At 46.0% G+C, this 27465-nt stretch overlaps 1 protein-coding gene across 5 annotated transcripts in view; it reads left to right on the top strand.

Moving 5' to 3' along the window:
• PRPF39 (pre-mRNA processing factor 39) overlaps positions 1–27394 on the top strand; it is a 27621-nt gene extending 227 nt beyond the window's left edge. The window contains exons 1-14 of one of the 5 annotated variants that reach the window (XM_019556597.1): positions 9214–9591; positions 9844–10201; positions 11110–11235; positions 11880–11998; positions 12500–12667; positions 13844–14009; positions 14479–14586; positions 17136–17300; positions 17620–17746; positions 17874–18142; positions 20197–20381; positions 22103–22177; positions 22944–23064; positions 26556–27394. In XM_019556597.1, the coding sequence (XP_019412142.1) occupies positions 9878–10201; positions 11110–11235; positions 11880–11998; positions 12500–12667; positions 13844–14009; positions 14479–14586; positions 17136–17300; positions 17620–17746; positions 17874–18142; positions 20197–20381; positions 22103–22177; positions 22944–23064; positions 26556–26612 (2010 nt within the window). In that variant the 5' untranslated portion in view covers positions 9214–9591; positions 9844–9877 and the 3' untranslated portion in view covers positions 26613–27394. Of the gene's footprint in view, positions 1–9213; positions 9592–9843; positions 10202–11109; positions 11753–11879; positions 11999–12499; positions 12668–13843; positions 14010–14478; positions 14587–17135; positions 17301–17619; positions 17747–17873; positions 18143–20196; positions 20382–22102; positions 22178–22943; positions 23065–26555 lie in introns of those variants that run through there. The other 4 variants (XM_019556599.1, XM_019556596.1, XM_019556601.1 and 1 more) reach the window with 4 other exon arrangements.
• Positions 27395–27465: the final 71 nt, after the last annotated feature.

Below are 27465 nucleotides of genomic sequence, written 5' to 3'. Positions count from 1 at the left end.
CGGGCGGGGGCCAACCAGGCCCGCCAGCCGCCCGGGGCCTCCTGGAGTTTGGGGGTGCCCTGGGGCCTCCTGAGAGGTCTGGGGATGTCGGGGAAGGATCCCTGTGTCTGGCGGGACCTGGGGGTGTCCCTTGGACTGGGGGTGTCAGAGGGGGTGCCCCTTGGTTTCCGGGGATGTCTAGGTGTGTCCCTGTGGGGGGGTATGGGGGTGCCTCTGGGTCAGGGGGGTGTCTCTGGGGCCTCTGCTGCATCTCCTGGATCTTGTCTCGTGGCTCTTTTGCACGACGCTCCTGCGCTTCTCATGTCCATAAGGCTTTGGATGGCTGGAGGCACCTGTCACGGGTGGGCAGCGAGGCAGCTCCCACCCTTCGTGCCTCGAGCGTCTCTGTCGCAGCGCTGAGCTGGCATCTCTTGCCAGGCGCCCACGTGCCCAGCTTGGCCCGCTCTGGTGCCGGGAGTGCGTCCTCGTTTTCCCTGGACGGTTCACAAGTGTTGTTGCCTGGCACTTTTGCCAGAGGTGGAGGGGTTGGCGTCACCCTGGTCTTACCACTGTACTCAGGTTTACTTATATATAAATATTTTGGTTAGAGATAATGGAGTTAGGTGCATGTCTAAAAGAACAATGCTTGTTTGGATGTAGTATACCGTTAAGATTATGTAGTATTATGATTATGATATTGTTAAAAGCAGCACAGTTTTCTGCTATAGTCAGGAAGGCTGCTAGCTTATGGGTAAATCAGATGGAAGAGACCTTCAGTCTTGGGGTGAATCGGCGAAGTGGTTTGTCGCGGTTCTGGGGTACCTGCTTGTTCTATCCTCGGAGTAATGAAAGACTGGGAGCAAGGTATTACGGTCAGTTGGTTGAGACCGTATACTTTTTGTTTTCTTCCCTTATTTCTCCAAGTATTCTTGAATTAAAAATAAGCAGTAATCTATCCATTGCTCCATAAATATGTTTAAATAGGATAAATAATATATGCTAAACCACTTAATAGAGAAAAAGCTGAGCGTGACTACCGAGTGCATTCAAGTTGAAATTTAATAAAATGAGTATTATCTGGGAATCTACAACACTGCAATACGTAGTCTTCTGTTCATGTCTTCAGTGTAGCAGGCAGGACAAGGTGGCATCTTTATAAGCTAACTTGGAGCTTTCTTCATCACATGCTATGAATGGACTTGCAGAGAACAGTGGTACTAAATCGAATGGAATAAATTTAAATATGAAGGCTTATTGGGAAAGGAGGAGGAAGGTGGGGGCACTGCTGAGAAAGGCAAAGGGTGGTTGAAGAGATCAAAAGGGATAAATAAAGCAGTTAATGCACTGAGGGATTTAACGGTTAGAAAAGCTAGTCTAGGCAATGGGGTAAGAATCGAGAGTCTCTGTTGAGACCATATTTAATGCAGTCCAGTCTGGGGAAGACTTCTTGTTTCTCAATTTTTATTCATGTTGGTTTTTGAAGTTTTGCTGTTTCAGAACAGCTGCTCTGAGGTCAGCGATGGCACATCCCAGGAGGTTGAAGTATTCTGGTCTGGGCCTGTGTCCAGCCTGTCCAGTGCAGACAGCAGGGGGGCACTGCAAGCAGGTGGTGGCATATATGGCTTGGGTAGAGGAGATTGTCTCTGTATCAGTGTAGATTAATTTGTGTTCCTAATTCAGGCTAAGCAAGCAGGAGTGACTGCTTAATACTTTAGAGGAGACTAAAAGGAATTGCAATTTCTATTAAATAGAGGTGCACCAATAAAGATTTTTTTTGGCTGATATTGATGGCAGATCAGTCATATCAGCTGATACCGATCTGATAGCTGAGCCGCGATCCCACCAGATTGGACAGCAGTGTTTGGCCAGTAAGTCTGGGGGGGGGAGGTGTGTGTGGGGCGGAGGGCAGATCGAGACCCCCATGGTGAGGGAGGGAGTGGGGCAGGGACAGATGCTGCCTAGATGCAGGATGGAGCCTCAGGGGGCGGGTTCTGCCACTGTGTGCACCCCTGGGGGAAGCACGGGGGTGGGGGGGGCATGTGCTCCCTAGTTTTGTGCTTGGGGCAAGGGCTGGCTGTGCATTTGGGGCCAGGGGGCTGTGCCAGCCTCTCTTCAGTGGTGGGAACTGGGCTGTGGCTGAGCTCAGGGTAGGTTGAGGTGGCAGTGCTGGGAGGGGGGACATGGGGTGGGCTACAGCCACCCCAGAATTTGCTGTAGCTACCCTATAGCCCCCCTCCCAGATCCTCCGCCGCCTACTTTGAGCGCAGCCCCAGCCCGGCCCAGCCCCCTTGCTGGGAAAAGGCCAGCTTCACCCTGTGCCCAGATCCAGGGGCCACATGCCCCCCATGCCTTCCCCAGGGGTGCACGCAACTGTGGAAGCTGTGCCGCCCCCTGCCTCTCCCCCACGCTCCCTGGACGAGCTTCCACAGCTCTGTCCTATGCCCAGCTCTGCCCTGGCTGGGCAGCCCCAGCCCTACTACCTTCCTTGCTGTGGGGGCCTTGATATGCCACCCCCACACCCCTTCCCCCTCACAGACCTATCGGCCAGGCACTGCTCACCAAGCTGCTGGGATGCATTGGCTGCGTGCATCGGTGACGTTATCGGCCACATCAACCAATTGCCGATAATATCAATTTTCCTTTTATCAGTGCTGATACGATATGGACTGATGTATCGGTTCAGCTCTACTATTAAATCTTGGGGTGTATTGGTTTTGTCTTTGCCTTTGGACGCATTCAGGCAAAAGTTAACTTCGGAGGAATATTTTGGGTTCTGCTTGGAACATGTACCTGGGTGGATGGAGTTCATCACACTGCCCTCTGTATTATAGTATCTTAAGAAGGAGCAAGCACTAGATGGTGGTTTGTTTGCTAGATTTCATCTCAGATGTGTTAATATTTGCACCTAGAAAGGAATGGGGAAAAAAAGATAATGTTTCATGGATCCACAATGTTCTGAGATAAGCAGATCATTAATTCAACCAAGTATGCTGGTTCTCTGACTAACAAGCAGTGGTGTTATCAGTGGGTGGTGCACAGTTTTAGAAATTCTGATTATTTTGAAAACTGAAAGCAGGAACAGAAGTTTCCTGTTTTAGTTGAAGCTTAGGCCTTTTGAAACAGCTAATAGGTAAAAATGTTACTTCCATGTGTTTTGATACTGGATATCATTTCAACTTCAGATCTGTAATTTCAGTGCATTTGGAGATGATCTTGTTTTCCTCCACTCTCATAGTTTCAAGGTTATAATTCCAGTATCTTCTAAAATGTTTTTGCCCATTCCAGCATTGCTATGTGAGCTGTCCTCCTCAGGCCTCCTGTATCTTGAGCTTACTAAGACTGCATATTCTAGGTCCAACTAGTAACAGATGTTTTCCTTCGAGGGGCCGGAGGTACAGACAGCTATTAAGGTGTTCTTACTTTGTTATGGGGCAGTCAAATGTTCCCTACTGCTTGAAATGAAAGTTGCAAGGAGCCATTTTAATTATTCTGAATATTAATCAGATTATCTTCAGGATGCAGAAATCTACTTAACATTTAGTCCTGCATTTACTAAATACCTAGGGCTAGATTCGATGCCATCAGGATGCCTTTTTCTTAGTCCTCAAATCAGCAGGAGCGACCACTACAATTTATTTTCCTTCTTAGTAGCCTGTGGTCCCAGAGAACTGCAGAAGTCCAGGAAATGCGTGTGAAAAGAGGTCATGTCTTTGAAACGCTCACTAAAGAAATATGCTTCGGGTGCTGGACAAGGCAGGTACCTTCTGCAAGTACCAAGTGTGCCTCGAGTCCTTTTGGCAAAAACACGTGGGCGGCCATTCTTGGCCTCAGGCCTCGGACTCTTTTTTTTCCTTGCATGCCATCACAGCCTGAGCATCCTCCAGAAAAACTAAGGCTTTTTATTTGGGCAGGCTTTTAGTTAAGTTTTAGGGAATTTGTTGTTCATACATACTGGTCTATATTCATCTTTTAAAAAATGTATCTTGTTTTTTTATTGTCAGCCACCTTGAGCCTTTTCTGGGGAGGGCGGCATATACATCTGACAAATGAATGTGCACATCTTCCAGAACACAGCTATGTTGGATAGGATGTTAGAGAGAATTCAAGAGTGCTGAAGCAACTCTACCACGTGTCCTAAATGTTTTAAAGGAAGTTACTGTAATAATCTAATCTAATCATTGTTGAAGTCCAAAAGGCGCCGGTAACCTTGTGTGTCCAAGTGATTAAACTGTTGGAGATTACTTGCTCAATGCCACCTTCTAATGAGTGGTTATGCTGATGCAACCACACATCAACTCATGATACATGTGGGATTGTTCCTCTGACTGCCCCAATGAGAGTGCCTGTGATTAGCATGTTGATCACTTCTTTCTCTCTGAGCTCTGCAGGGAGATGCTCTTATGGTGTTCCTAAGCATTGCTCTGCCAGCTGATTTTTTTTTTAACTTACAAATGTGAGCAGAGAAGTCGATTTTTCAAGTGCTTCTAAGAGGTTTCGATGGCTTTAGTCCTGTACTTCCTTTTTATAACATGTACAGGTAATAAGATGGGTAATATTTTGAAGCTGACACTGTTTAATCTTGAGATTATGTCGAGTATTGTTAAAATGGAAACTGAGGCCTGACTTGTACAGGAGCCATCTGCACAGTAACGGATATGGTTATGCCTTGTGTGGAAAAACTGTTCAGCTTCTTGACCAAATGCTGCATTTCTTCCAGAAGGTTTTTACAATTATTTGCTGGGCTTTTTTTGGTGCCAGGAACTCTGATTTAGAGTTCTCCAAATACTCTGTTTTAGGGCTCTTTGTAGGATATTCCCAATGCACTTTTTTTTTAAGTGAGGGTATAGTTGTGAGTACCATTAACAAAACAATACTAAAGCAGCTGTAAGTATTGTTGGTTTGTGACATTGTAATAGGAGAAGTGGCCACTAGTAAAGGGTCCTTGTGTTTCCAGTCTGCCCCCTTATTTTTACCTACACAGGACGTAATGATGTTACTTTTTTTATAATTTTTTGGGAACAGCAGAAAATACATTCAAAATGGTGACAAGGTAGGTAGGCTGTCTGTCTCTTTCTCTATATTCACCCTGAGCTTGAAATAGCCGGAAAGTGAAACTTGCCTCGATAGAGTTGTGCTCATGTCTTATTCTGGGAAAAATGTTTTTAATTGGAGTGGTGCATGTTTGAAAATCACAGGCCTCATTCATGCAGTGCATCTAGGAGTCTTTTTTGTTCTTGTAACCATGCAGGTTTCATCGGTCTTGCCTGTTTGGCTTAGCTGCACGGAGAAAAGTTGGCTAAAGTCGTGTAGCCTGAGGATGGGGCTGCAAGGGGGGAGCCCCAGGCACAAGTTTCACATGTGAGGCGTTCAGTTCAGTGCTCATGGATGGTAGAGGAGGTGCATATGGTGCCCTTCCTGTGCACTGTGAGTGCCTGAAGTCTGCAGGGGAGGCTCGTCCTCCTGGTGCAGCTGACAGGGCATTTATGGTAGCATCCAGCCAACAGCTCGTGCGGTGGAATTTTAAGGCACGATTCCCAGTCGGCTGCAGGTCAGTAAGGCTTTAAAGACCTGGAGAATGAATCTGCTTTTTTTCTCATTCATTTTCTTTCCTTTTTCAGAACTGTCTGATTCCACACGCACGTCTGCAACATTAATAATGCCTGTGCAGGTTAAGCAACCAGAAGCTAGGCAGTACGTTGGCAAAGTTGCATTCTCAACTGTGTAATGCAGTGGTGCTCAACCTTGTTGTCCAGTGGGCCAAAAGGGCAGTGCCCGGTCCCTCTGTAGGCTGCATCCGGCTGGTGGACCCAGTCTGGCTACCAGGGCAGACACAGGGGGGCTCCATTTGGGCTTGTGCAGGGGGTAGCTTGGCCTGATATAACTGTGGCAGGGAAGGGGGCATGGCCTGGCCCTGAACCAGCTGGGAAGGAGGAAGGAGCATGACCCAGCCTTATCTGGGTGTGTGGGGTGGGGGGGTTGTGGCCCTACTCCAACCCATGGCACAGGGCTTGGGATTTTGGCAGTGTGGAGTATTAACTGCCACTGGTCCCCAACCTTTGGGGAGCTCTGTGGGCCAGATCCTAAGGCTCTGGGGGCCAGAGGCTGAGCACCCTTAATATAATGCAAATAAATCAATGGCTTTGATGCTGTTGTTGATGTCCTTACCAGTGTTTAATTCTAGTGTCTTGTAACCCCAGGTGGGACCAGAACCTCCTTGGTGTCTAAGCATACAACAGGAGACCGCTGAGCAGTTAGTTGTCTTCAATGGCACAAAGCGAGGAATTTTTTTAAAGTACAATATAACTACGATATTCCTGAGAGGATCCTCTTCTCTCACCCTCTCATACAGGAGTTATAGCTATGTTTAGTAGCTCCACAGTAGGTGACTAAAGAACTTTTCCCTTCACCACCTTTTCTTCTCAGTTCACTCCCTGCTGACATGGTGGTTTTTGGTGTCGTGAGAAATCCAGTTCACTTCTCTCTCTGAGAAACAGCAGAGAGCCTTTACTGTCAGGCCCCTTCGGGGATCAGTGCTCCCTTTGTGGGGTGGGAGCACAGTTTGGTTCAGAAGCTGTCTTTGCAACCCAGTGAGCAAAGAGCTTCCTTTAATCCTGCACTTTTCCCATCTGCCTTATCCAACGGTCTCACAGAGTTTCTCTTTAGTGTCGGTATTTATACAGTTTGGGTAGAAAGCTTGGCATCTAGTCAGCCTGTCTGTTGGAGTCCTCCTGCATCCCATCACGATCACTAGCAGGGTCAGTAACCAGGACAGAAATGTTTGGCTCATGGAAGAGCCAAGCTAGAAGGTCCCGTGGCCTAAAGTGAGAATATCAGCTTTCAGAGGGCAGTTAGTGCAGTGTTTTTCTGAAGCATTATGGGGAAAAAAGGCTTAGTCAGCTGTATGTTGTTACCAGACTGCGTGGAAGTACCTTCCAGGGATAATTTTACGCCTGTGAAGATATTTGCATGCTAGAAGTTATTTGCATGCAACGGCATGAGGAAGTTTCTGTTTAATCAAGAAGATATATTATTTTTTAGAAGAAAGAAACAGGGAACTTGAAAATGGGTAGTAACATACTCCAGTAGTCCTCACTGGTTGGGGCTTTTTATATGGTCTAGTCCATCTGTAGTCATCTCAATGTATTTTTGCTTACTGTGCAAGTGTATGTGGGCTCATCTGACTGATCTCTTTCCTTGCATGCCTGGTATCGGCCATGCCGGCCTTCCCATGTTTCTAGGGTGTGTTTGGGGTGCATTTTGGGCAACTCTGCTGTTCTTTCACAGTCTCAGTTACTGGTAAGCCTTGTTTGATGGTATCTTTTGTTGCACCAACGTATGGTTGGGAGAGATGCTAGACCGATGATTCTCAGTCAGGGTGCCACAGCACCTCAGGATGCTTTGAAATCCTTTCAAGGGTGCTGCAGGATGCCACACAGTGTAAGCGCTATTAGGTGTACCAACATGATTCACAAGAGAAACCTAGAGATTTCAAACAGGAGTCCGGAGTTGTGGTCTTTTTGAGTTGTTTGCAATAGAAAAACTGCTTTGTTATTTTTCGGTAGGCAAAAAGAGGTACCAGTGGGTGCCTCGAGTCTGTCCACAGATGCTTCAAGTTTAGAACGGTTGAGAATCACTGTGTTAGATGCACAAAAAGTTCTGTGACCTGAGGAAGGATATTGTGTTTCTGAAAGCTTGCTTGATATTTCTTCTGACTGTAAAGTTGGTCCAGTGGTATTGCTGAACAGATCTTGCTTCTTGCATGATCCCTGGACCATCACAGCTATACAAACATGGTAAGTCCAGACACAGGATTGGGGCGTCCTTTCCACATAGTGCTATAAACGGGCTTTCTGTCTAGATTTTTTTTCTCTCCTGCTTTATTGGATTGGTGTCTGAGCACTGGCATGTTGAAACAAAGATGTGCAGCTCTGCTTCTCCCACAGTTCAGGAGGAATGCTAGGGATAACTTTCTAGGGATGTATTTAGACTGTGCCGAGGATGGCTGTTGTGCTGCACAGAGGACTTCGGACATGGCTAACCCAGTTATCTGTGGCTAACAGTCGTAGTTAGATGGTTGAAGTTGGTACTGCCTTGCTGACGAGTGTGGTGAAAGCACAGATCAGTGGCTATGATGACTGTTTGTTGCAATGACTGTGTGATGCAAAGTAGTCCACATGCAATCCAGTTCCAAACCTGGTTTGGACTTGCCAATAGACTGCCTACCCCCCCCTCACGTTTTGGATCAAAGAAGGGAACATCACAATGTGTTGGCTCTTGGCAGCAAGATGGGGTGTGGTAAAGATTAGCCTGTGCACTAATTGCAGGTTATGGGCCCTCCTTTGCTGACTAAGGGGAAGCTCTTTTTCATCCTAGAGTGTGTTCGCTATAAAATCCTCAGCTGCTTTAATGGGTTGGATTTGGTTTGTGACTGTGGAGGAAGGGGACTTTTCAGATATAAAAGAATGCTAATGAAAACCTAGCTGTGGACGATGCCTGCAGTTCCTGTCCTGGGTGAGAGCTTTATTATTAATATTATTATTAGTCGTCCCTTGTTGAGGATGATGTAGCACGCAGAAGACCCCAGCTCTTTGTTGTTTGTATTGCTGAGGAGCCCCAGTCATGGGCCAGGCGCTGCTGTGTGAGACAAATGTGGACTAGAAGGACAGGCTGCAGTGTTCAGAGCTGGACCCTTATGTAAAACCAGACTGCCGATGGAGGCATGGAGATGGAAAGGAGGATTTGAGGGCAGTTTTGTGGCTTTTGAGGGTTGCATTGCATGTACTTCTCAGCTGTGAGGGGCAGCTCAAAGACCTGAGGCACTTAAAACTGTTATTACCTGGGAGCGGATGGCATGTTTCTGACTGTAGAATGGTCTCTTGTTGGGTTTGGAGAGAGATCAGTGAGGGGTCCTTGAGATCCAGGTCTCGATCCGGGGTTGCGTGGCTGCAGCAGGGGAACAGCACTTTGCAGTGAGCACACGGCTGAGTCAGGCCACCTGGGTCTGTTGGGGTGGGCTGGGCTGGGCTTGGTAGTCGCTCTCAGCAGAAGATCAAGGGTGCAGAGTGGAAGGAAGATTGCGTCCATCCTGGAGGACTAGGAGAAAGTGTCAGTCTTGTGGGTTTTTGCTGTGGAGTAAGAATCTGTGCACAGCCTGGGCCAAACCTGCTTTGCTGTCCCAGGTCCTGGTTGATCCTGTCTCGCCATTGTCCGTGGTACGGTGCCCCAAATGTCTACAAACCCTTTTTTCTGCTAACACTTCACTAAACATGAAGGACACTAGTGAGCACAGAAACCACTTGGCTGAGAGAATTTGTGAGACAACAGACACATACAGCGTACTTGGGAGATTTTCTCAAATGGTTGAAAACAAATGGTGTCCAGTGTGACCCTGTCTGTCTCACCTTGGGATTCATCTAGGGCCAGCCAGATGTTTTGTTGCTTAGTCAAAATGCTATTTTTTCTTCTGTAGGCTTCAGTCTTCTCTGAACTGTTCCTCTCCTTGTCTTGTTAATGAAAGCCAGAGACCTGAAGGTCTGTGTGACATCTGTGGCGTTAACCTAACAAAACTGGGTGCACCTAAGGATGAAGTTTCCAGCCTCTGCATGTAGTCAGGTGTTGATTTTTATCTGACTTCTCCTTGTCATCAGAGGCAACATGGCAGCTTAGTGGCTATTTGTAATGTTTCATTTACAGGAGCAGATCCATTTTGACAATTAAGAGGAAGTTCTGTAAAAATAACTTCCTGCAGTTCATCTGGATTAAGGGGCAAGTAGTTTTTCATACTATCAGGACAATTTTAAAATTGACAGCTATGTATTATTGTGGCATCGGGCAGGTGGTAATCTTTCATCTGTGTTTCCTCAGGTTATCACTTAGCAGAGCAACACTAGCAGCAGTTATGCAGAACTTGGATCACACGGAGGACGACAGAAACTCAAGCAGTGACAATGCAGGCAACGGTACAGAGGCAGCGGGGGAGCAGCCTACGGACTTCAGTACTGAAATCATGAGTGTCACAGAGATGGAGCAGTCTCCTGATGGCTCTCCTGACGTAACGGAGGAGACCACACAAGACAGCAAAATCCCAAACGTTGCAGACTTAACGACGACGGACATAGAGGCTAACTTCCCGCCAGAGTATGAGAAGTTTTGGAAAGCAGTAGTGGAAAATCCCCAGGATTTTACAGGCTGGGTATATCTATTGCAATATGTTGAGCAGGAGGTTAGTACATCTTCCCACTGTACTTAACAGAAGATGAACTAGGCATTGAATTAGACTTCTGGTCCCTTCTAGCCTCAATTCCATGTGATCCTATGATTCCAGTCATTAAATGGGTGTTGCTCTTGAGCGTGTCTCTGGTCAGTCATGATTTGCCATTTCATCAGCCACCTAAGAACATAATGCAAGCGTGAAGAGGGCTAGTTCTTTGCAATGGTTTAATTGGAGAGCTTTGGAAAAGATTTGTCATGACTTGTAAAATCCTTGTAAAGATTAGCCCTGGCTGGCTCCTTACATGCATGCCCAGATCACACATAATGATTGATGTTTGTCCAGTACTTTGAAGAGGTAAAATGCTGTTGAAGTGCTAAGTATTGTTACTGGCCCTGCTGTTAATGCAAACTTTTGCTGCCAACGCTTCCCTGTGACTCTTGGAAAGGCTGGCATTGCTGCAAATTTTTATGCTGATTTAAGACGGGCAAAACTCAACGTTTTGTTTCTGTGGCTTGTGCTGAATTAAATAGATGAGGTGTTGCCTGTAGAATCACTGAAAACGTGGAGCTCTGCTGAGACCTAGGTGAGGGTTGATGGCTTCTCTCTAGAGGCTGAGGTCCAGAGGCAGAGGTGGAGAGAAGCAGTCTTGACTGAGGGAAGATGGCAGGGACGTATGAGAATACTTGTGTGCTGGGTGTGATCAGGTCATGCCTGTAACTTAAGCCACCTGGCCCAGGCATGAGTGTTGTTGCTGGATAGATCCAAAATTGTATTAAAAAATGGTTAAGCACACTGATGTTACAGTATAGCTCTCTGTATTTTAAGTGGAATGGGTGCCTTCCCTGCAGTGAACAGCCTCAGTTCTTTAACAAACTGTAATTTGGGATCATTGAACACTTCTTTTTTTTCTGTTTCAGAACCATTTACTGGCTGCCAGGAAAGCATTTGACAATTTTTTCACACATTATCCATATTGCTATGGATACTGGAAAAAGTATGCAGACCTTGAAAAACGCCACAGCAACATTAAACAGTCTGATGAGGTACGTAGGTAGCTGGAGAAGGCTTTACCATTGGTCCTGTAAGCCAAATAATGACTGAACCACTGTGAGTCATTTGGCTGCCGGTACCTGCCCTATGTGCTCAGATTTATAGGGATTTTTTTGTTTGCACTTGTCACTTCTGTGGCATTTGTAGCTAATATGTTTTCTCTTTGTTGGCAGGTGCGTTAAACCTCTACAGTTTGTCAAGCTTTGCAGTGCAAGCCTCTGTATTACACTGCAGCTTAACAAGTAGGGCAGGGCTTTTCTGTCACTTACATTTATTTCTCATTTTCAAAACAATATATAGTTGGTTTGCTGGTCACAATTGCTACATCTTATTGCATTTTTGGTCAGACGCTGTCAATGATGCTCTAATGGGTCTGTGCCCTATGGTCTGTACCCCAAAGCCTGCCCACACAACCTGGTCAGAATGCAGGGACCGCTGCGCTTTGAAGATCAAGACTCTGCACGTGGAGATCAGAACATTGCCATGTTCTATCCAACCTCCACCCAAATGGTAATGGTAGATTATTTAAACAAAATTCCAGTAATTAGTATTTCTAAGGTTCACCGGATAACACAGTGTTGCCTCTCTATTAGGACACCATTAAATCTGTGATGTACAGTTCCCGTTCTCTTCATAGGTGTATCGCAGAGGGCTTCAGGCAATTCCTCTTAGTGTTGATCTTTGGATACATTATATAAACTTCTTAAAAGAGACGCTGGACCCTGCTGACCCTGAAACTAACACTAGTGTAAGAGGGTAAGTTGGTTGCAAAGTGCGTTGCTGGTGAAACACTGGTAGATAATTGCATAGGAATGTGTGTGGTTCTATGAAGATGTTACGATCTTCCCCTGTGAGTTGGAAGCATCCATCATTTTATGATCTCTTTTGTTTTATGTCTGATAAGACTTCCATTCATTCCTCAGAGCCTTGGGAGTAAAGTCTTTGGGAAGAAGATACCGTGAGCTTGGGGGAGATAGTAATTTTGTGTTCCACTCGTTCCCTTTATTGTGGAAATACCAGGAAAATCTCTCCAGAGCTCCTCTTTCCAGAAGTCTTAGTTTGGTTGTGTATCTGGAGAACAGTTTTGGTCAAGTGCACCTTTTGAATCTCCTCAATGTACAGTTACAAATAAAGGGATGTGGTTTTTCCTTATTTAACTGCTGTTTCCTCACCCCTTTTCCCTTCCAAACTCCCACTACGTCTTGTTAGATGATCTACTCCATCCACAAATATCAGTGAATTTATTTCACTTTTCAGAACCTATGAACATGCGGTCCTAGCTGCAGGGACAGATTTCCGCTCTGACAGACTATGGGAGATGTATATAAATTGGGAAAATGAACAGGGTAACCTAAGAGAAGTTACAGCTATCTATGATCGTATCTTGGGCATTCCAACACAACTGTACAGCCATCACTTCCAGAGGTAAGGAGAGCCTAGAGCTTTATGTAACTTTGTACTATTATTAATAAAGGTAGGTGTGCAATAATCTTTAAAATATTTTTCTGAAACTAAAAATCAAGCTCCTGTTCAGATTGAACAGAGTTCCTGCATTTAAGTAAGAATGGTTCTTCCTCTTCAAAAAACACCGCCCCCCCAAAAAGGTTTTGAGGAGGCATCTGGCATCTTTATTATAGACAAATCTGCTTATGTAGCATCTTCCTACATACAATATTAACCTGTATTTTATTCTGTATATGGTTACCATGACTTTTGTTTTTCACATGATAGTCCCTCCTTTTCTATTTAAAGAAATGCTAATAAAAATGTTGGAGACAGAACACACATTTTCAACTCTTCATTTATAATGGGCGGAGATTTAATTTTGGGGAGATCAAACAAATCTCTTGAGCTGGGTGGAGGCAGCCAGACTTCAAACTAATGAAGAGCATGCAATACAGTCAAATGAGTTTAATCATGAATTTCATGTAAAGTAGTACCGCTTGAGGCTGTAGACCTGTTGACTAAGTTGTGAAGGGCGAGTTCTTGTTCTTTGGAGAACTAAAGCAAAGTTCAAGTATTGTTGTCCAAAGAAATCCTGGAAACACAAATATTCATTAAGTCTGCTGCAACCTACTCTTCTCTCTTTTCTTTTCTTTTCTCTTCTCTGTTCTCTTCAAGAACAGTGTGGGGACTGTAGATACGAAAAGATGAGTCAAATGGGGTGATTTCCACTGTCCCTCCTCCCCCAGAAATTGTACTGTTCAACTTCTAACTCCGTGTCCTGCTACAGTATCATACTCATTGATGGGAAAAACACTCAACAAATTTTGCAACAGTTCCGTTAAGAGAAATATTGATTGATTTTACTTAGATAACTTCCATGTTTCCCTTGGATAGGGGAGACCGTACTGTATATCTTTCTTTGGGTTTTTGGTTTTCAGTCTTCCTAGTGGTTTTTGCAGGAGTTCCTTCTTAAGCACTGAGAAACTGCCTCATGCACATAGTAGGTATATATAAGTTGAGAAAAGTCACATCTCCAACACAGCTCTAGGTCCATAGAGCAGCAAGTAGCTCAGCATGTTCTTCTTAAACTTAAAGTGAGCATGTTTTTCAGGTTAGATGTGTAAAATTCACTGTTGCCGGCCCTTCCTTTTTCAGATTTAGAGAACACGTACAAAACAACTTGCCCCGAGACCTCTTAAGTTCTGAGCAGTTTATTCAGCTGCGCAGGGAACTGGCTTCTGTAAATGGTCATAATGGGGAGGCTGCACCACCTGGAGCTGACTTTCCTTCTGGAACTGAAGACATCACTGACCCTGCAAAGGTAAGTGTGCAGGAGAGGTGGAGGAGCTGCTGTGTCCGTGTTTGCAGCAACAGGATAGAAAGGGAGGGTTGAATACTCCAGATAAACAGGGCAAGAGTTGTGGCTTGTTCTCTGAACACTTTCCTTAATATTGGCCTATGCAAATTCCTGTTGCACAAAGGCATGTAAAAACTTGGAACCGGCTTGAAAGAGTTGCCCACTGGGAGCTGTGCACATCCAGAGGATTGAGTCCCATTTGGATTCAAGCCATCCCTCCGATGTAAGCAAGCAAGCCATTGGATATAATACTTCCTCAGAGCCAGTGCTGTCTTATCCTGTTTATTTGGAACAGCACTTAAAGTAGCTGTATAAGGTTATGGTTTTAATTAATGCAGGCTGCTTCCATCGTCAGGTGGTGTTCCAGCCTTTGATACTGAACACGAGCATTTGTCTGCTTTTTGTTAATTGCTTATTTAAATGTGTCTCCTAGCTAATCACTGAAATAGAAAACATGAGGCACAGAATCATTGAGATTCATCAAGAAATGTTCAATCACAACGAACATGAAGTCAGCAAGAGATGGACATTTGAAGAAGGAGTAAGTTTACGTGTGTTTAAACATTTGTCTTTTTTTTTTTTTCTATGAAAGAACCGTCTTGAATGTAGGACTGGGAACGTGGATATCTGGGTGTCTGTGAGCCTGGATCTGCCTATACCTGGCTGACATTTCTGTCAGGTTCTGGCCAAATAGCTTCTCTCTGCGTCATTGTCTCTTGTGTCAAAAAAGCGATGGCTTCTACCTCTCTTGGCCACATGTGGGCATCTTTTACTAAATGTTGGTGGAAGCACTGAGTGTTGCTTTGGGAGAGGGAAGATGATATATTTCACTAAGTGTATTAGATTGGGTCTTTTTGCTTTATATTTTTTATATTTTTTAAGTTTGCTAATGCCTAAGATTTTTCTTTAAATAGCTGCAAATTAGACTGTGGTGTTCATTTCATAAAAAGGAATGGGATCCAGGAAGTTCCCACACTTGCTAGTCTTTGGTCACTCTTGGGATTGTCATGAACAGGGGGAGAAAGCAATGTGTCTTTAAATGAAAGTAGCATGTGCAGAACCCTGGGCAAGATGCTGCAGGGAGTAAAACACAGGTTGGAGTAGTGGAAAAAGCTTCCTTAGACCTTTTTTGCAGGGCACACTCCAATGCATTTTTTCCTGCACCCTCTTAAAACAGGCCAAAGGCTCTGCTAACTTTAACGGTGGCCTGTAACGGCCGTACAGGCTGGAGCAGTGTTTAGCCTCTAGGAAACTTCCGACCATGAAAATCCCCTTTAGTTGCCACTCCAACAGCATAAGTGACATGTGGCATACAGAGCTGCTGCCTTTGTGCCACCCTAGGGCAAACGCTTACTCTGGAGCCATGTAACATGGATACACAGTGCAATGTGGCTTTGCTCCAGCTGCGGACACAGAGCAGGATTTTTCCTGCAGGTTTAACTTGGCATTGTGCAGCCCATCTATATCATAAGATGCAGCTGGGATCAGAACTTGTTGTTAAACTAGGGAAACAGGAAGGTAAAAAATGCTGTGTTTGCAGTGTTGCCCCATTTAACAGTGCTGTGGCAACCTTACTTGCTGGGCCTCTCTGACTTCCTCGCTTGGCCCAGTTGATTCACTTAAAAAGAATATACATGTGAGGATGGATTTGCATTTCTCAGAAAGTTGTGTCGGTGAACCCAGACTTTAAAAGTGGGTACCTACGTAAGGTGCTTTAATCCCGATAAAAGATATCAGATTTCACCCAAAGAACCTTGTCTGCTTGTGTCTTTAGACCAACACGGCTACAACCAATACCCCTTAATCCACATTAGGTGTCTGAGTAAGTGGCCTGACTGTTCAGAAATGCTGAGTACCTTTCTAGATTAAATCAATCAGTTAAGTCCTCTTGCTCTGCAAGAGCTAGAGACCAACTGGTTCTACAGACATCAATGTAATGGGCACATGAAAGGACTGTAGCACAAAACAGAATTGCTGACAGGGAGAAAAACAGGGTTGACAAATGACAGCCATCCAGAAATGGAGCATCTACCCTCTGAAGGGGAAGTCCTGTTTGGCCTGCTTCATTATTACTCCAGCCATCTGCCTCTCTCTTCTTATCCAAATCATAAAATGAATTGCCCCCTCGGCCCACAGCAGCATTTAGACTGGGATACCATGGGGAATGGCAGACTTTAATTAAGTTCAAATGCCCTGCTTTGCTTTATTAAGTTACTGACAACATTTCTCCTTCTAATAACAGTTGGAAGGAGCTAGCGGCATGGATGTGCTTAAGGTAGTTTCAGTGCAAGAGAGAAGCTTTCAGGTGAAATCAGAGATGGAGAGAAACGGGTGCATCTGGAGTCCTGCAGGCAGAGCGAACAATGTAGTGGTTGCTCAGAGTAGTCAGGGTGTGGCAGTCATTATTTGTTCTTGCGTGGCATCCTGCCCAAATCCTTCTGCAGTCAGTGTTGTTTTTGGAAAGTAATAATTTTATTACTGAGATGCAATCTTGTTAGCTTGCAAAACTCAATTAAAATGTTTACTGTTGCAGCGCATGTAAGTGCTTTAATTGTTTTTCATCCGAACGGTTCCCAAAATGATTTGCGGGATTATAAATGATTAACCAATTATATCGGAGGGCTGGGTGACTACAGAAGTAAGTACTTTATATGTATGCAGCTTGGGTGGTGAAATTGGTTTTATTTACAAGTTCATTGCTGTCATGTTTGAATTGCAGATGGGGGTGGGAGGAGATGAATGGCTAACCGTGTTTGCAATGGGATTTCTTAAATCCTGGAAACATTTTTGTTGTTCCCTTGGTTGTATGAAAACTTCTTTATAAAACCTAGAATTTAGTTTAGTAATGCCAACCTTTTCTTTAAAATGAATCACATCATGACAGCATTTCTTTAAAATTAATCAGACCACAAAGTTCATTCAGTCCGTTTGTTTAAATAACCTGCGCAAGAATATAATTTTGAAAAGTCCAGAGGGTCATTATATGATCCAACTACCAAAAAAAAAAAAAGTTTCTTGCTAAGCGTTATTTTTGCCCGTGTTGTCAGTTTACTGGTGAATTTGCATTCCCGTGTTGTGCATCCATTGCAGATAAAGCGGCCTTACTTCCATGTAAAACCTTTGGAGAAAGCTCAGCTGAAAAACTGGAAAGAGTACTTAGAATTCGAGATAGAAAATGGGACTCATGAGAGAGTTGTGGTCCTCTTTGAAAGATGTGTTATTTCTTGTGCCCTCTATGAGGACTTCTGGATTAAGGTAAGGGCAGTGGTTTCCCACTGAACTCTTTCTGATTGCAAACATTGATCTAGTGACTAACCTTTTGTACTCTTGTTGAATGTTGTTCATATATAACTATATCTGTTGCATTAGGAGATGGTCTGCTTGCAACCAGATTTGACTGCTGCATATGCCAACTTCGTTGCCTCTCTACGTCCTTCCTTACAGAAACTAGTCTAGTGGTTCAATAAAGGTGCTGAATGGGTTTAAACAAAAGAATTTTATCGTTCTGTCATGTATTTAAAGACCCCAAATAAGCTGTAAAATTATTCAATCCCTACTTTGTTTTCAAATGTAGTATGCCAAATACATGGAGAACCATAGTATTGAAGGAGTGAGGCACGTCTACAGCAGGGCCTGTACGATACACCTTCCTAAGAAACCAATGGTCCACGTGCTGTGGGCTGCCTTTGAAGAACAGCAGGGTAAGAGTCAAGTTAAATGAGAAGACTTTCTAGCAGCTCCTACCTTTACTGTTATGAGCAGTGTTTTGTTTTTTTTTGGATGTGGTAGAGCATGCATCATCCTCAGGGCCTTGCATTTCTCTTTCAGGGAATATTAACGAAGCAAGAAGAATCTTGAAAACGTTTGAAGAATGCGTTGTAGGATTAGCCATGGTTCGCCTGCGAAGAGTGAGCTTAGAACGCAGACATGGAAACATGGAAGAAGCTGAACACTTGCTCATGGAAGCTGTGAAGAACGCCAAATCAAGAAGCGAATTGTCATTTTACACCATCAAGCTTGCTCGACATCTCTTCAAAGTACAGAAGAACCTCCCAAAGGCAAGAACAGTGCTGTCGGAAGCTATTGAGAAGGACAAAGTATGTGTTCCAGAGGGCTTTGTAGACAGCCCTTTGTCTCACGTTAAATTTCCTCCTGATTTAACCAGTGCTTTAAAGCAAGGCAACAATGATGATAGGTTGTCGGTCTGTATGTAATGTGTTGTATTACTACATGGAGACACCAGTCCCTCTAAGCTGACGTTGCCACGTTTGCAGGTTTTGAATCCTACCTTTTACCCCAATCCCAACAGCGCTCCTGATTTCCCTCCTCCTTCTGAGGCATGTCCTTGTCTTTGTCCATCTCCCTTCCAAAAATAACAAGCAGCATTTCATAGTTTTGTAGTATCATAGTTGGTAGGGTCGGAAGGGACCTGAGCAGATCATCAAGTCCGACCCCCTGCCGTGGGCAGGAAAGGATGCTGGGGCCAAACAACCCCGGCTAGGTGGCTGTCTAGCCTGCTTTTGAAGACCCCCCAGGGTAGGATTCCTTTGGAAGTTGGTTCCAGGCCCTAGCCGCCCTGACTGTGAAGGAGCGCCTCCTGATGTCTAGCCTGAATCTACTCTCCGTCAACTTATGGCCATTGTTCCTTGTTACTCCCAGTAGTGCTCAGGGGAACAGGGACTCTCCCATCGCCTGTTCGTCTCCCTTGGCCAGTTTATAGACGGCCACCAGATTCTGTTCTCAGCCTTCTCTCGTGGAGGCTGAACAGGTTAAGGTCTCGTAGCCTCTCCTTGTAGGGCCTGCCCTGCTGCCCTCTGACCATACGAGTGGCCTCCTCTGGACCCTCTCCATGCTGTCCACGTCTCTCCTGAAGTGCGGCGCCCAGAACTGGACGCAGTACTCCAGCTGCAGCCTGACCAGTGCTGCATAGAGGGGGAGGATCACCTCCCTGGACTTGCTCGAGATCCATCTATGGATGCATGACACGGTGCGGTTGGCCTTCCTGACTGCGTCTCCACACTGCCTGCCCATGTTCATCTTGGAGTCAATGGTGACTCCAAGATCCTTTTCCGCCTCTGTACTGACGAGAAGGGAGTTCCCCAGCCTGTAGGTATGCTGCTGGTTCTTTCTTCCCAGGTGCAGCACCCTGCACCTGTCAGTGTTGAATCCCATCCTATTCTCATCTGCCCACCCCTGTAACCTGTAAGGGGTGTAAGAGTGCCAGCATTGTCTGTGTGTGGTTGGCAGCGTTCTTGGGATGGGATTGGTTTGTATGGGTGACTGACTCTTGGCCATGCAACCTCTTACTGATTGCAAGCTGACACCCATTCTTGGATGTGCCGTAGCTCACAAATGAGGCAGATCCGAGATCATCTCTTCTTGAACTTGAGGAAAAGGAAGCCTATACTGGTTATGCTACAGCAGAGAATTGTAGCTTAAAACGGGGCTGTCCCAACTTCAGAATGGATGGGGGCCCCATGCCGTACACCGCACAGGTTTCCAGGATCCTCACTGTGCAAGTGGTATGAGCCATTCCCTGCCAGTGCCGTGGGGGTGAGCGCAAGTTTCATAGATTTCATAGACATTAGGGCTGGAAGGGACCTCGGGAGATCATCGAGTCCAGCCCCCTGCCCAAAGGGCAGGAAGTCAGTTGAGGTCATAGGATCCCGGCAAGATAAGCATCCAATTTACTCTTGAAGGTGTTCAATGTAGGTGCTTGAACCACCTCTGCTGGCAGACTGTTCCAGACCTTGGGGGCTCGGACAGTAAAGAAATTCTTCCTTATGTCCAGCCTGAAACGGTCTTGCAGGAGTTTATGACTGTTTGACCTCGTCATCCCTTGGGGCGCTCTGGTGAAGTTAGCATGTGATTTGTGATTGTGGCCATGGGAAATTCCTGAGTCCTCCATCACCATGCTGCCCTGCCCTAGCAACTGTGGGCTACTGCTGCAGGAGCAGCGAGGGGAGCTGGTGGCTGGGTGGGAAGCCTGTGGACTGCATTTTAACTCCTTCTGGGCTAGATACAGCCTGCGGGCCACCACTAGGCCATAAAACAGTCTGTGACTCAGAGCTCTTGAACTAGATAGAGATATCTGAGAGATGCTAGGACAAACAGTGCTGTCCAGCATTGGCCCTGCTTTGTTTTTGCACAGGAGAACACAAAGTTGTATCTCAACTTACTTGAAATGGAGTACAGTGGGGATCTCAGGCAGAACGAAGAGAACATCCTCAGCTGTTTCGATAAAGCTGTCAGCGGTGCATTGTCGATAAAAGTGAGGATTACGTTTTCTCAGCGGAAGGTGGAATTCCTTGAAGACTTTGGTTCCGACGTGAGCAAGTAAGCTTTAGCTTGCACTGTATTGGGGTCACTGAAAGAGCTGCTTATTAGGGCTGTGTGAAGCTTCAGTCACTGATTCGATTCGGAGGAGATTCAGCCCAAGTTGGTGGCCGAATCTCCAAATCTGAATGGAATCAGGAGACTCATTAATCTCTCTGAATGGAATTGGAAGCCTCTGATTGGATTTGGAGAGATTCAACCATTTGGCCATAGACACAGCTTTATATGTTGTTTTTTCCTATGGACCTCAAGGAACCAGGTGCAGCATGTGAAAGCTGAGATGCTGGGGCGGATGGAGCGTCCCATGGGAGCATGGTGGGGGGGTCCACTCTCAGCGGCAGATCCGAAAGTGGACCAGAAGTACTTCCAGTCCACTTCCGGGTCCACTGTGGAGCACATGGGGTACTCCCCTGCCCCTCGAATCGACGACTGGTGCCTCCTGGGTCTGGCACGGCACTCCCGTGACCCATCTCCAAGCCGTAAGGGCACGGGGAGCGGGTCCCCTGCGTGCTCAGTGGCGGACCCTGAAGTGGACTGGAAGTATTTGCAGTCCACTTCTGGGTCTGCCACCGAGTGCACGGAGGCTTCCCCCTTGCTCCTTTGGGACGTTCCATCCGCCCCACCATCGCAGCGTTCACAAGCTGTGCCAGGTACCTCAAAATACGTAGAAAAAACATATAAAGCTGTGTCTATGGCCGAATTGCTGATTCTCCAAATCGGCATCGAATCTTTAGTTTCAGCTGAATTGAATAGGGACAGTGATCTGAATCAGTGAATCTAATTACTGTTCCCCAAATCAGGCCAAATCTGAATCGAGTACTGCCCGCTTCACAAACCCCCTGCTGCTTATCAGTTGGGGAGAGGGTTATACTTGGCTACACTTAAGAAACTGGTGTTACTTTTAGTGCTGTAGTCAGTGCTTTGCGCTTTAAGGGATTTTCCCAGAAAATCTGTAGCATAGGCTTTTCTTTGAAAAGCAGCCGTTTTGGCTTAAAGCGTCTCGTGCTTGTTCACGCCCCGCAAAACCATTGTTCTTTTGTTTGCAAGCCGTGATAAGGGATCACCTACGTGGGCTGCGTAGTGAGGAGAGCTCTTGAAAGAGGAAGAGTTTTTTTGTTTCTCTAAAAACAGTTTGACATGCTTTAATTGTAGACCTAGCCATATCTTATATTTTCAAACACGGCCTGACTTGATCTACGCTGAGACCAAGTGCTGCTGACATGTTAGAAGCTGCAGGCTTTCCAGTAATATGCTTTGCATAGGCCTTCCCTGGGGATCACCCAGTTGTGCAGCGGTGCAGCACTGAACAAAGCGCTTGAGGTCATCTTCATGCTCTGTTCCATCTAAACCGCCCGGTGCTGTATATATGTGCGTGAATGTAAACCATCAACTGCCAAAGCAGAAATACAGACACGGTTGATGTTTCATAGTAAACTTAGGAACTCCTGATTTATTAATGTGATAAACTTTGTTTACAGAAAACGTTGCTGGAATTTTTTTGTAGAAAATTATAAAATGTACTTACTTGCGACTGACACAGCTGCGTCCCTTCGTTCTTATAACACAGATGCAGGAATGCATGGGTACTGTGAACTCTTTTTGAACAGTAGCCAAAACTTGGAAAACGTAGAGGTTGCGATCTAGCTATTTTAATACCGTCCTGTTGTGAATGTTTCATGCCCAGGCTAAGTGTGGGGGTTGTTTGTGTTGTTTTTTTTTAGGCTTTTGGATGCCTACAGTGAACATCAAGCCCTACTGAAAGAGCAGGATTCCTTAAAAAGAAAAGCAGAAAATGGGTATGAACTATTGCTTTAAATTTGTGATACTGTTCAGTTTGGTGTACAGACAGTGTGTAATACATCTGTTTGAAAAGAGTTTGGAAACTCTTTAAGAAAATGGCCAGTGACTATCCCTTGTTCATCATTAAGGGTTTTTTAAGAGGTTAGACTGGGGGGGGAACCCCAGCTTTAAACAATTTGGGCTGCCAGAAATGGGGATGGAGCAAAATACTAAAAGACAGATGTGTGCTTCCATCCTTAAAAGGACTTGAACTAAAATACTTAGGCTGAAGCAAGAATTAAATCAGGTAGAACTTTCCATTGACTGCTTAAAGTGAAAGCTTGTCATTGACTGCTTGAAATAAAAGGCATGTCAGAAATTCAAGCTTGAAATTTCAGCCTGTAGCCCCATGAAGTGGTACATTAAGGCAGGGGTGGACAAGCTGTGGCATGCATGCCACAAGTGGTATGGGCAACCTGTGTGTGTGCCATGTCACAGATCTGGGAAGAAATGGGGAGTACAGCGGCAGGAAAAAGAGCAGCAGTCAAGCAGGGAGCAGAAAACAGAGGAGCTGATCAGGCAGGGAGCACAGGGCAGGAAGCAGAAAGCAGAGCAAGCATTCGGGCAGGGGAGGGGGATGTGGCTATCAGAGGGTGTGGAGCTAATTCGTGGCGCACCTGCTGAAAAGGTTGGCCCCTGCTGCAGTGGGGTGTGGGAGATGCTGCAGAACCATTTTATTTGTTTTGTTGCCGTTGAACAATGTCTTTATATTTAATTTTTCAGATCAGAGGAACCAGATGAGAAGAAAGCACATACAGATGATGCGACTTTGGCTTCTACGCAGATGATGGATGGAGACATGCAGGCCAATCAGATGGCGTACAATTACAGTGCTTGGTACCAGGTGAGTGTGACACGGTCTGTTTTATTCCAAGTCATTTCTTTTTCTACATCTAGGTACTTGTTGGCCACGTCAGATAAAATATTACTTCTCTCATGTTTTCTCCCTGCCCTTTGTGAACATAAGAAATGCCATGCTGGGTCAAAGCACAGGTCCATCTAGTCCAGTGTCCAAAGTATGGATGCTAAGATGGATCTGGCTCTTCTCCTTCATCTTCCAGGTCTCAGAGCCCTTAGAGTTCCTCATGTTGAGGTGCACCCTTACTTACCATGTTAATACCCACCGATGGACCTGTCCTTTCTCAGTCTGTTTAGTCCCCATCTTGCCTTTGTCATGTTCCTTTGCAGAGGACTGAATACATGCAACAGACTACAGCGGTTGCACTTGTGCAAATTGGTCCTTCTTACACAGGTCTGCTAACATTTAAACAACTGCAAGTGCAGGAAGGGTGGAGGGAAATCATTTCTTTTCATGCTGGAACTTTTACTCTGCAATGCACCCTGAATGTACAAAAGTCACCTCTGGGATGCCAAGCTCGTCCTGTTTGTCTGTTAAATTGCCCTGGCGCTTCACTTAAGAAGCGACTTGACTTACTTTGTATGGTTATTAGTTCAAGTGCACTTTGGTACAGATCCACTGTAGGCCTCCATGTGCACAAGATTGAAGTCTTTGGAATAGCCGTATCTGGGGCTGCACACTACCCTGTGCTATCTCTTGCTTCCATAACAGGGTGTAAAGGGTTGGAAAGCTGCAGCATCCCTCAGTTCTCGTGCTGGCTGGCTCCATCTGACAGAGCCCAGCAAGGATGTGAGCAGTTAGTTTTTCTTAGCTCTGGCTACACCCTTCAGAACTCTTGGGACGTGTTCTGCCCACTTGAGGACACCACGTGTAAACCACAGTCCACTGGAGTGGGTTCTGGATGGTCAGATCCCACCCCCAGTATACAGGGCAGATCAACCACCCACCTAATGCAGACTTAGCCTTGGAGTGTCAAGCCCTGTCTGTCTTGGACTAGACAAATCCTATTAATGGATAGCAGGTGGCTCATCTGTCTTCATGGAAGTCACGTACCAAATGTTTGGTGTGCCAGCGTTCTTAGACTAGTGGCCAATTGTAGGACACACGTGAAACTCTTGGATATTGGGGATGTCGATGACAGTTGTGGCAAGCTTTGGAATATTACTAGGTTGCAGACCCTACCAAGTGTGAGAGAAAAGTGTGTTCCTGTACAGCATCTAATAGAGTCAGACCTTTGGAAGCATCACCAAAAACATCCAGGTGCTGCAAAGAGACTTGGTTCAGAGAACTTCACCCCAGCAGCACGTGTGGCTCTGAACTCATTTTCTGGAAGACTGTCCTGAACACAGACACCAAGCTGTTGGCTGAGTGTAGAGGATGCATGAAGTCTTGCTGAGGAGAAGATTCGTTAAGCCCTGCATTGCATCCACGGCTGGCGACAAAGAGCTTTCTATTATACTGGCACCAGTGAAACTGCAGCAACAGACGGTGGTGACTCGAGCAATAGAATCTGTGATGGCAGCATAACCACTCGTGGGGTTGAAGGACTCTGGACTCGTCAAATGACCTGGGCAACACAACACTCGGTCAGGGCATGTACTTCAGTGTTGACGTGTCATGTGTTTAGAGGAAATCTCTTCCCCATCAACAGGACATGACTGCTTACCTCATGTGAGCGAGGGAATGAGTCTTTCTTGAGTTGCTTGGTGAGACCATAGATTGAACAAGTGGTTCTCCTTACTGGGACAGGCACTATCAGGCAATCCAGCCATATCCTAATGCACTGGTGTCCTGTGGGGATTGGAGGCAGTGTCCTTTGTATACTTCCAGGAGCAGAGTCTCTTCCTTTTTCTAGGAAGAGGAGACTGTGCTCTCTAGAGGCATTGCTGATGCCGGGTCAGGTAGATCTCCCAAGTCTGGGAGCAGAGCAGCAACAGGATTGTCCTTGCCTCTGAATGAGCCATCAGTGGTGGGAGTGGAGACCTCCCCGCTGGATGACTGCGTCGTCCTGTTAAGTGAAGGCCAAATGGTACGGCACATGGCTTCTGCTCTTCCAGCCACAGTAGCACCTGAGGAGAGGCGGTAACAAGTACAGCAGATGAGGTATGAATAGTCTTATGCCCATAACATCTGAGGCTTCTTGGTTGTCTTAGAATTGTAGGAATCAGAGCTGGAAGAGACTTCCAGAGGTCATCTAGTGCAGGATCTTGCACGAGGCAGGCTCATCTACATAATTACAAGGCACGTTGCAAGCCACCAGAAGCACCCTTACTGGCCACAGGTAAAGCAGGGGGACAAGGGCTGTTAGTGTCCACTGCTGCAAGGGCGGTTAAAATGCACTCAAGCCATGGCCCATGCTACAGAGGAGGGCAAAACCCCCATGGCCTGTCCCAGTCTGACCACAGGGTAGAATTCCTTCCTGGTCTCAGAAGAAGCTCAGTTTGTGGAGGAGAAATCCTACTTCTCTGCTTCCTCTCCCTGAGTCTTCCTGGATAAATACAACTTCCTTATTGGGATGGACGGATTTTACCAGGCTTCTGCACCAGACCGAGGATGAGCTCAAGGTGGATGATTTTGTGTCTTGAGACTACTCTGTAAGTACCTGTGGGCAATTCAGTTACTGCCTGCTCCATGGCTAAGCAGTGATAGTGCTCAGGGCCGTACAAGGAATTCCCAAGGATGTATTAGTCTGAGGTGTAGTCATCCTCGGACCATCAGAAGTGCTGTATCAGCATGTACCCTTCAAAATGCCCTGCTGTTCCACCAGCTACAGCACTGGATGGGGGGGTAGCAATTGGGACCCATAGCTTCCTTTCTCTTGCTCCCCTCCCTTGGGGGACCTTCTCATCCTGATGGCTGCAAACACGAGTGGTCATAAAGCAGGCGGTATTGGCATCCTGGGGGAGAGGCTTCTACTCCAGGGGGTTCCTTTATTTCAAGGAAACCAGGAGTCTCGAAGGTGTCTTCCTCCTCTCCTAGATGGTACGTGAATGGCAGCCACTTTGGTCTGCTTCAGGAGCATGCCATGAAACCCGCATGGCAGTGTTGCAGAGCAACCCACTGACCTCATCAGACCTTCTGCCCTTGGCTTCGGGGCCGCTAGGGATATGCCTGAGATCTTTGATTAGGATTGTCCTGACCTCCCCCCAGTAACCATAGCCCAGGTCCCCTGCCAGCACGCCTTCTGTGCTTGACAGGCTGTGGGAGGGGACCAAGGGAGGGCCAGGATAACTGTCCTTCAAGGTGCTTCAGACACACGGTAAGGTGCACATACAGCCCCATAGACGCAGCCATTCGGAAGACTCTGGTTTTGTGCAAATACAAGGGCAAGTTCAGTGGGACCCACAAGGGCCATGTGAAAGAAACGGTTGCTGTTGCATTCACAGCTGTTCATTCTGGAGTTGTTGAATGTTAATATAGCAACTCGCCAAATATCCTGTGTTGCTGACTCACTCCACGTTGTCTTGTTTTTCCAGTACAACTACCAGAACGCATGGACTTACGGACAATATTATCCCCCCCCTCCCACCTGATTAGAAGAGCGACTGGAGTTCACTGTGGAACTGCAGCAAAGACGGACTATAAAAATATATTTTTTTAAATTTGGGATGTGAAGAGAACTGTTGTCAGACCTGCCCTTCAGTCTTTGCATGTGAAACAAACCGGTGTTCACAGGGTGTACGTGAAGCAAGACGTGCGTGTTGGTAAATGGTAGTTGAGCTCTCTGTACACAGCTGGTTTACCATAAACGCAGTTTTATTTCCCACGTTAACTTATGGAGAAATGACCTGGAGAACTTGGTTTTGGTTTCAGTTTTTGCTTGTGTTGGTTCTGTAGGTATCATCTCCTTCAGATGACCACCTGTTTTAAGCAGATGAGGGCACACCAGAGCTAGGCAGGGGCTGGAGGGGTCCCAACTGTAAGCAAGGCCACCCCTTTCCTGCTTTTCTCCCTGACCAAAAATTGATCTCATCCGCTTCGCCTGTGAAGGTTTTTCCTGTAACTTGGTGATGGAGCCCAGAGCCGTGTCTGTCCGCATTGTCATGATCACACAACTCTACTGACAGTGTTTGCAAGCTGTCACATGCATTTTATATTTTAATGGGGGGCTGGGGGGGGTCACACTATAAATAGAGCACAGAATGACGTTGCAGCCTTTTTTTTTTTTTTTTAAAGAAAGGCACCAGAATGATCGTGTGTTTTGGGGTGAGTTTTTTGTATTTCCAATTTTCATGTATGTTGTGAGCAGACTCTTTATTTTGATCAAAATGATCGTTCTTTTTGTAATAAAACCAGGGAATTGTCCGCAAATTCATCTCCAAGCTCTGTGGGTTTTCTTCATAGGCCAGCAACACTGTGACGGTAACAATTCAGCAAGCATTTTGT

Source organism: Crocodylus porosus, unplaced genomic scaffold (assembly GCF_001723895.1).
Source record: "Crocodylus porosus isolate Cpor-Errol unplaced genomic scaffold, CroPor_comp1, whole genome shotgun sequence".
Lineage (NCBI taxonomy): Eukaryota > Metazoa > Chordata > Crocodylia > Crocodylidae > Crocodylus > Crocodylus porosus.
Note: the sequence above shows the minus strand (reverse complement) of the source record. Positions and strands in the feature narration are given on the sequence as shown.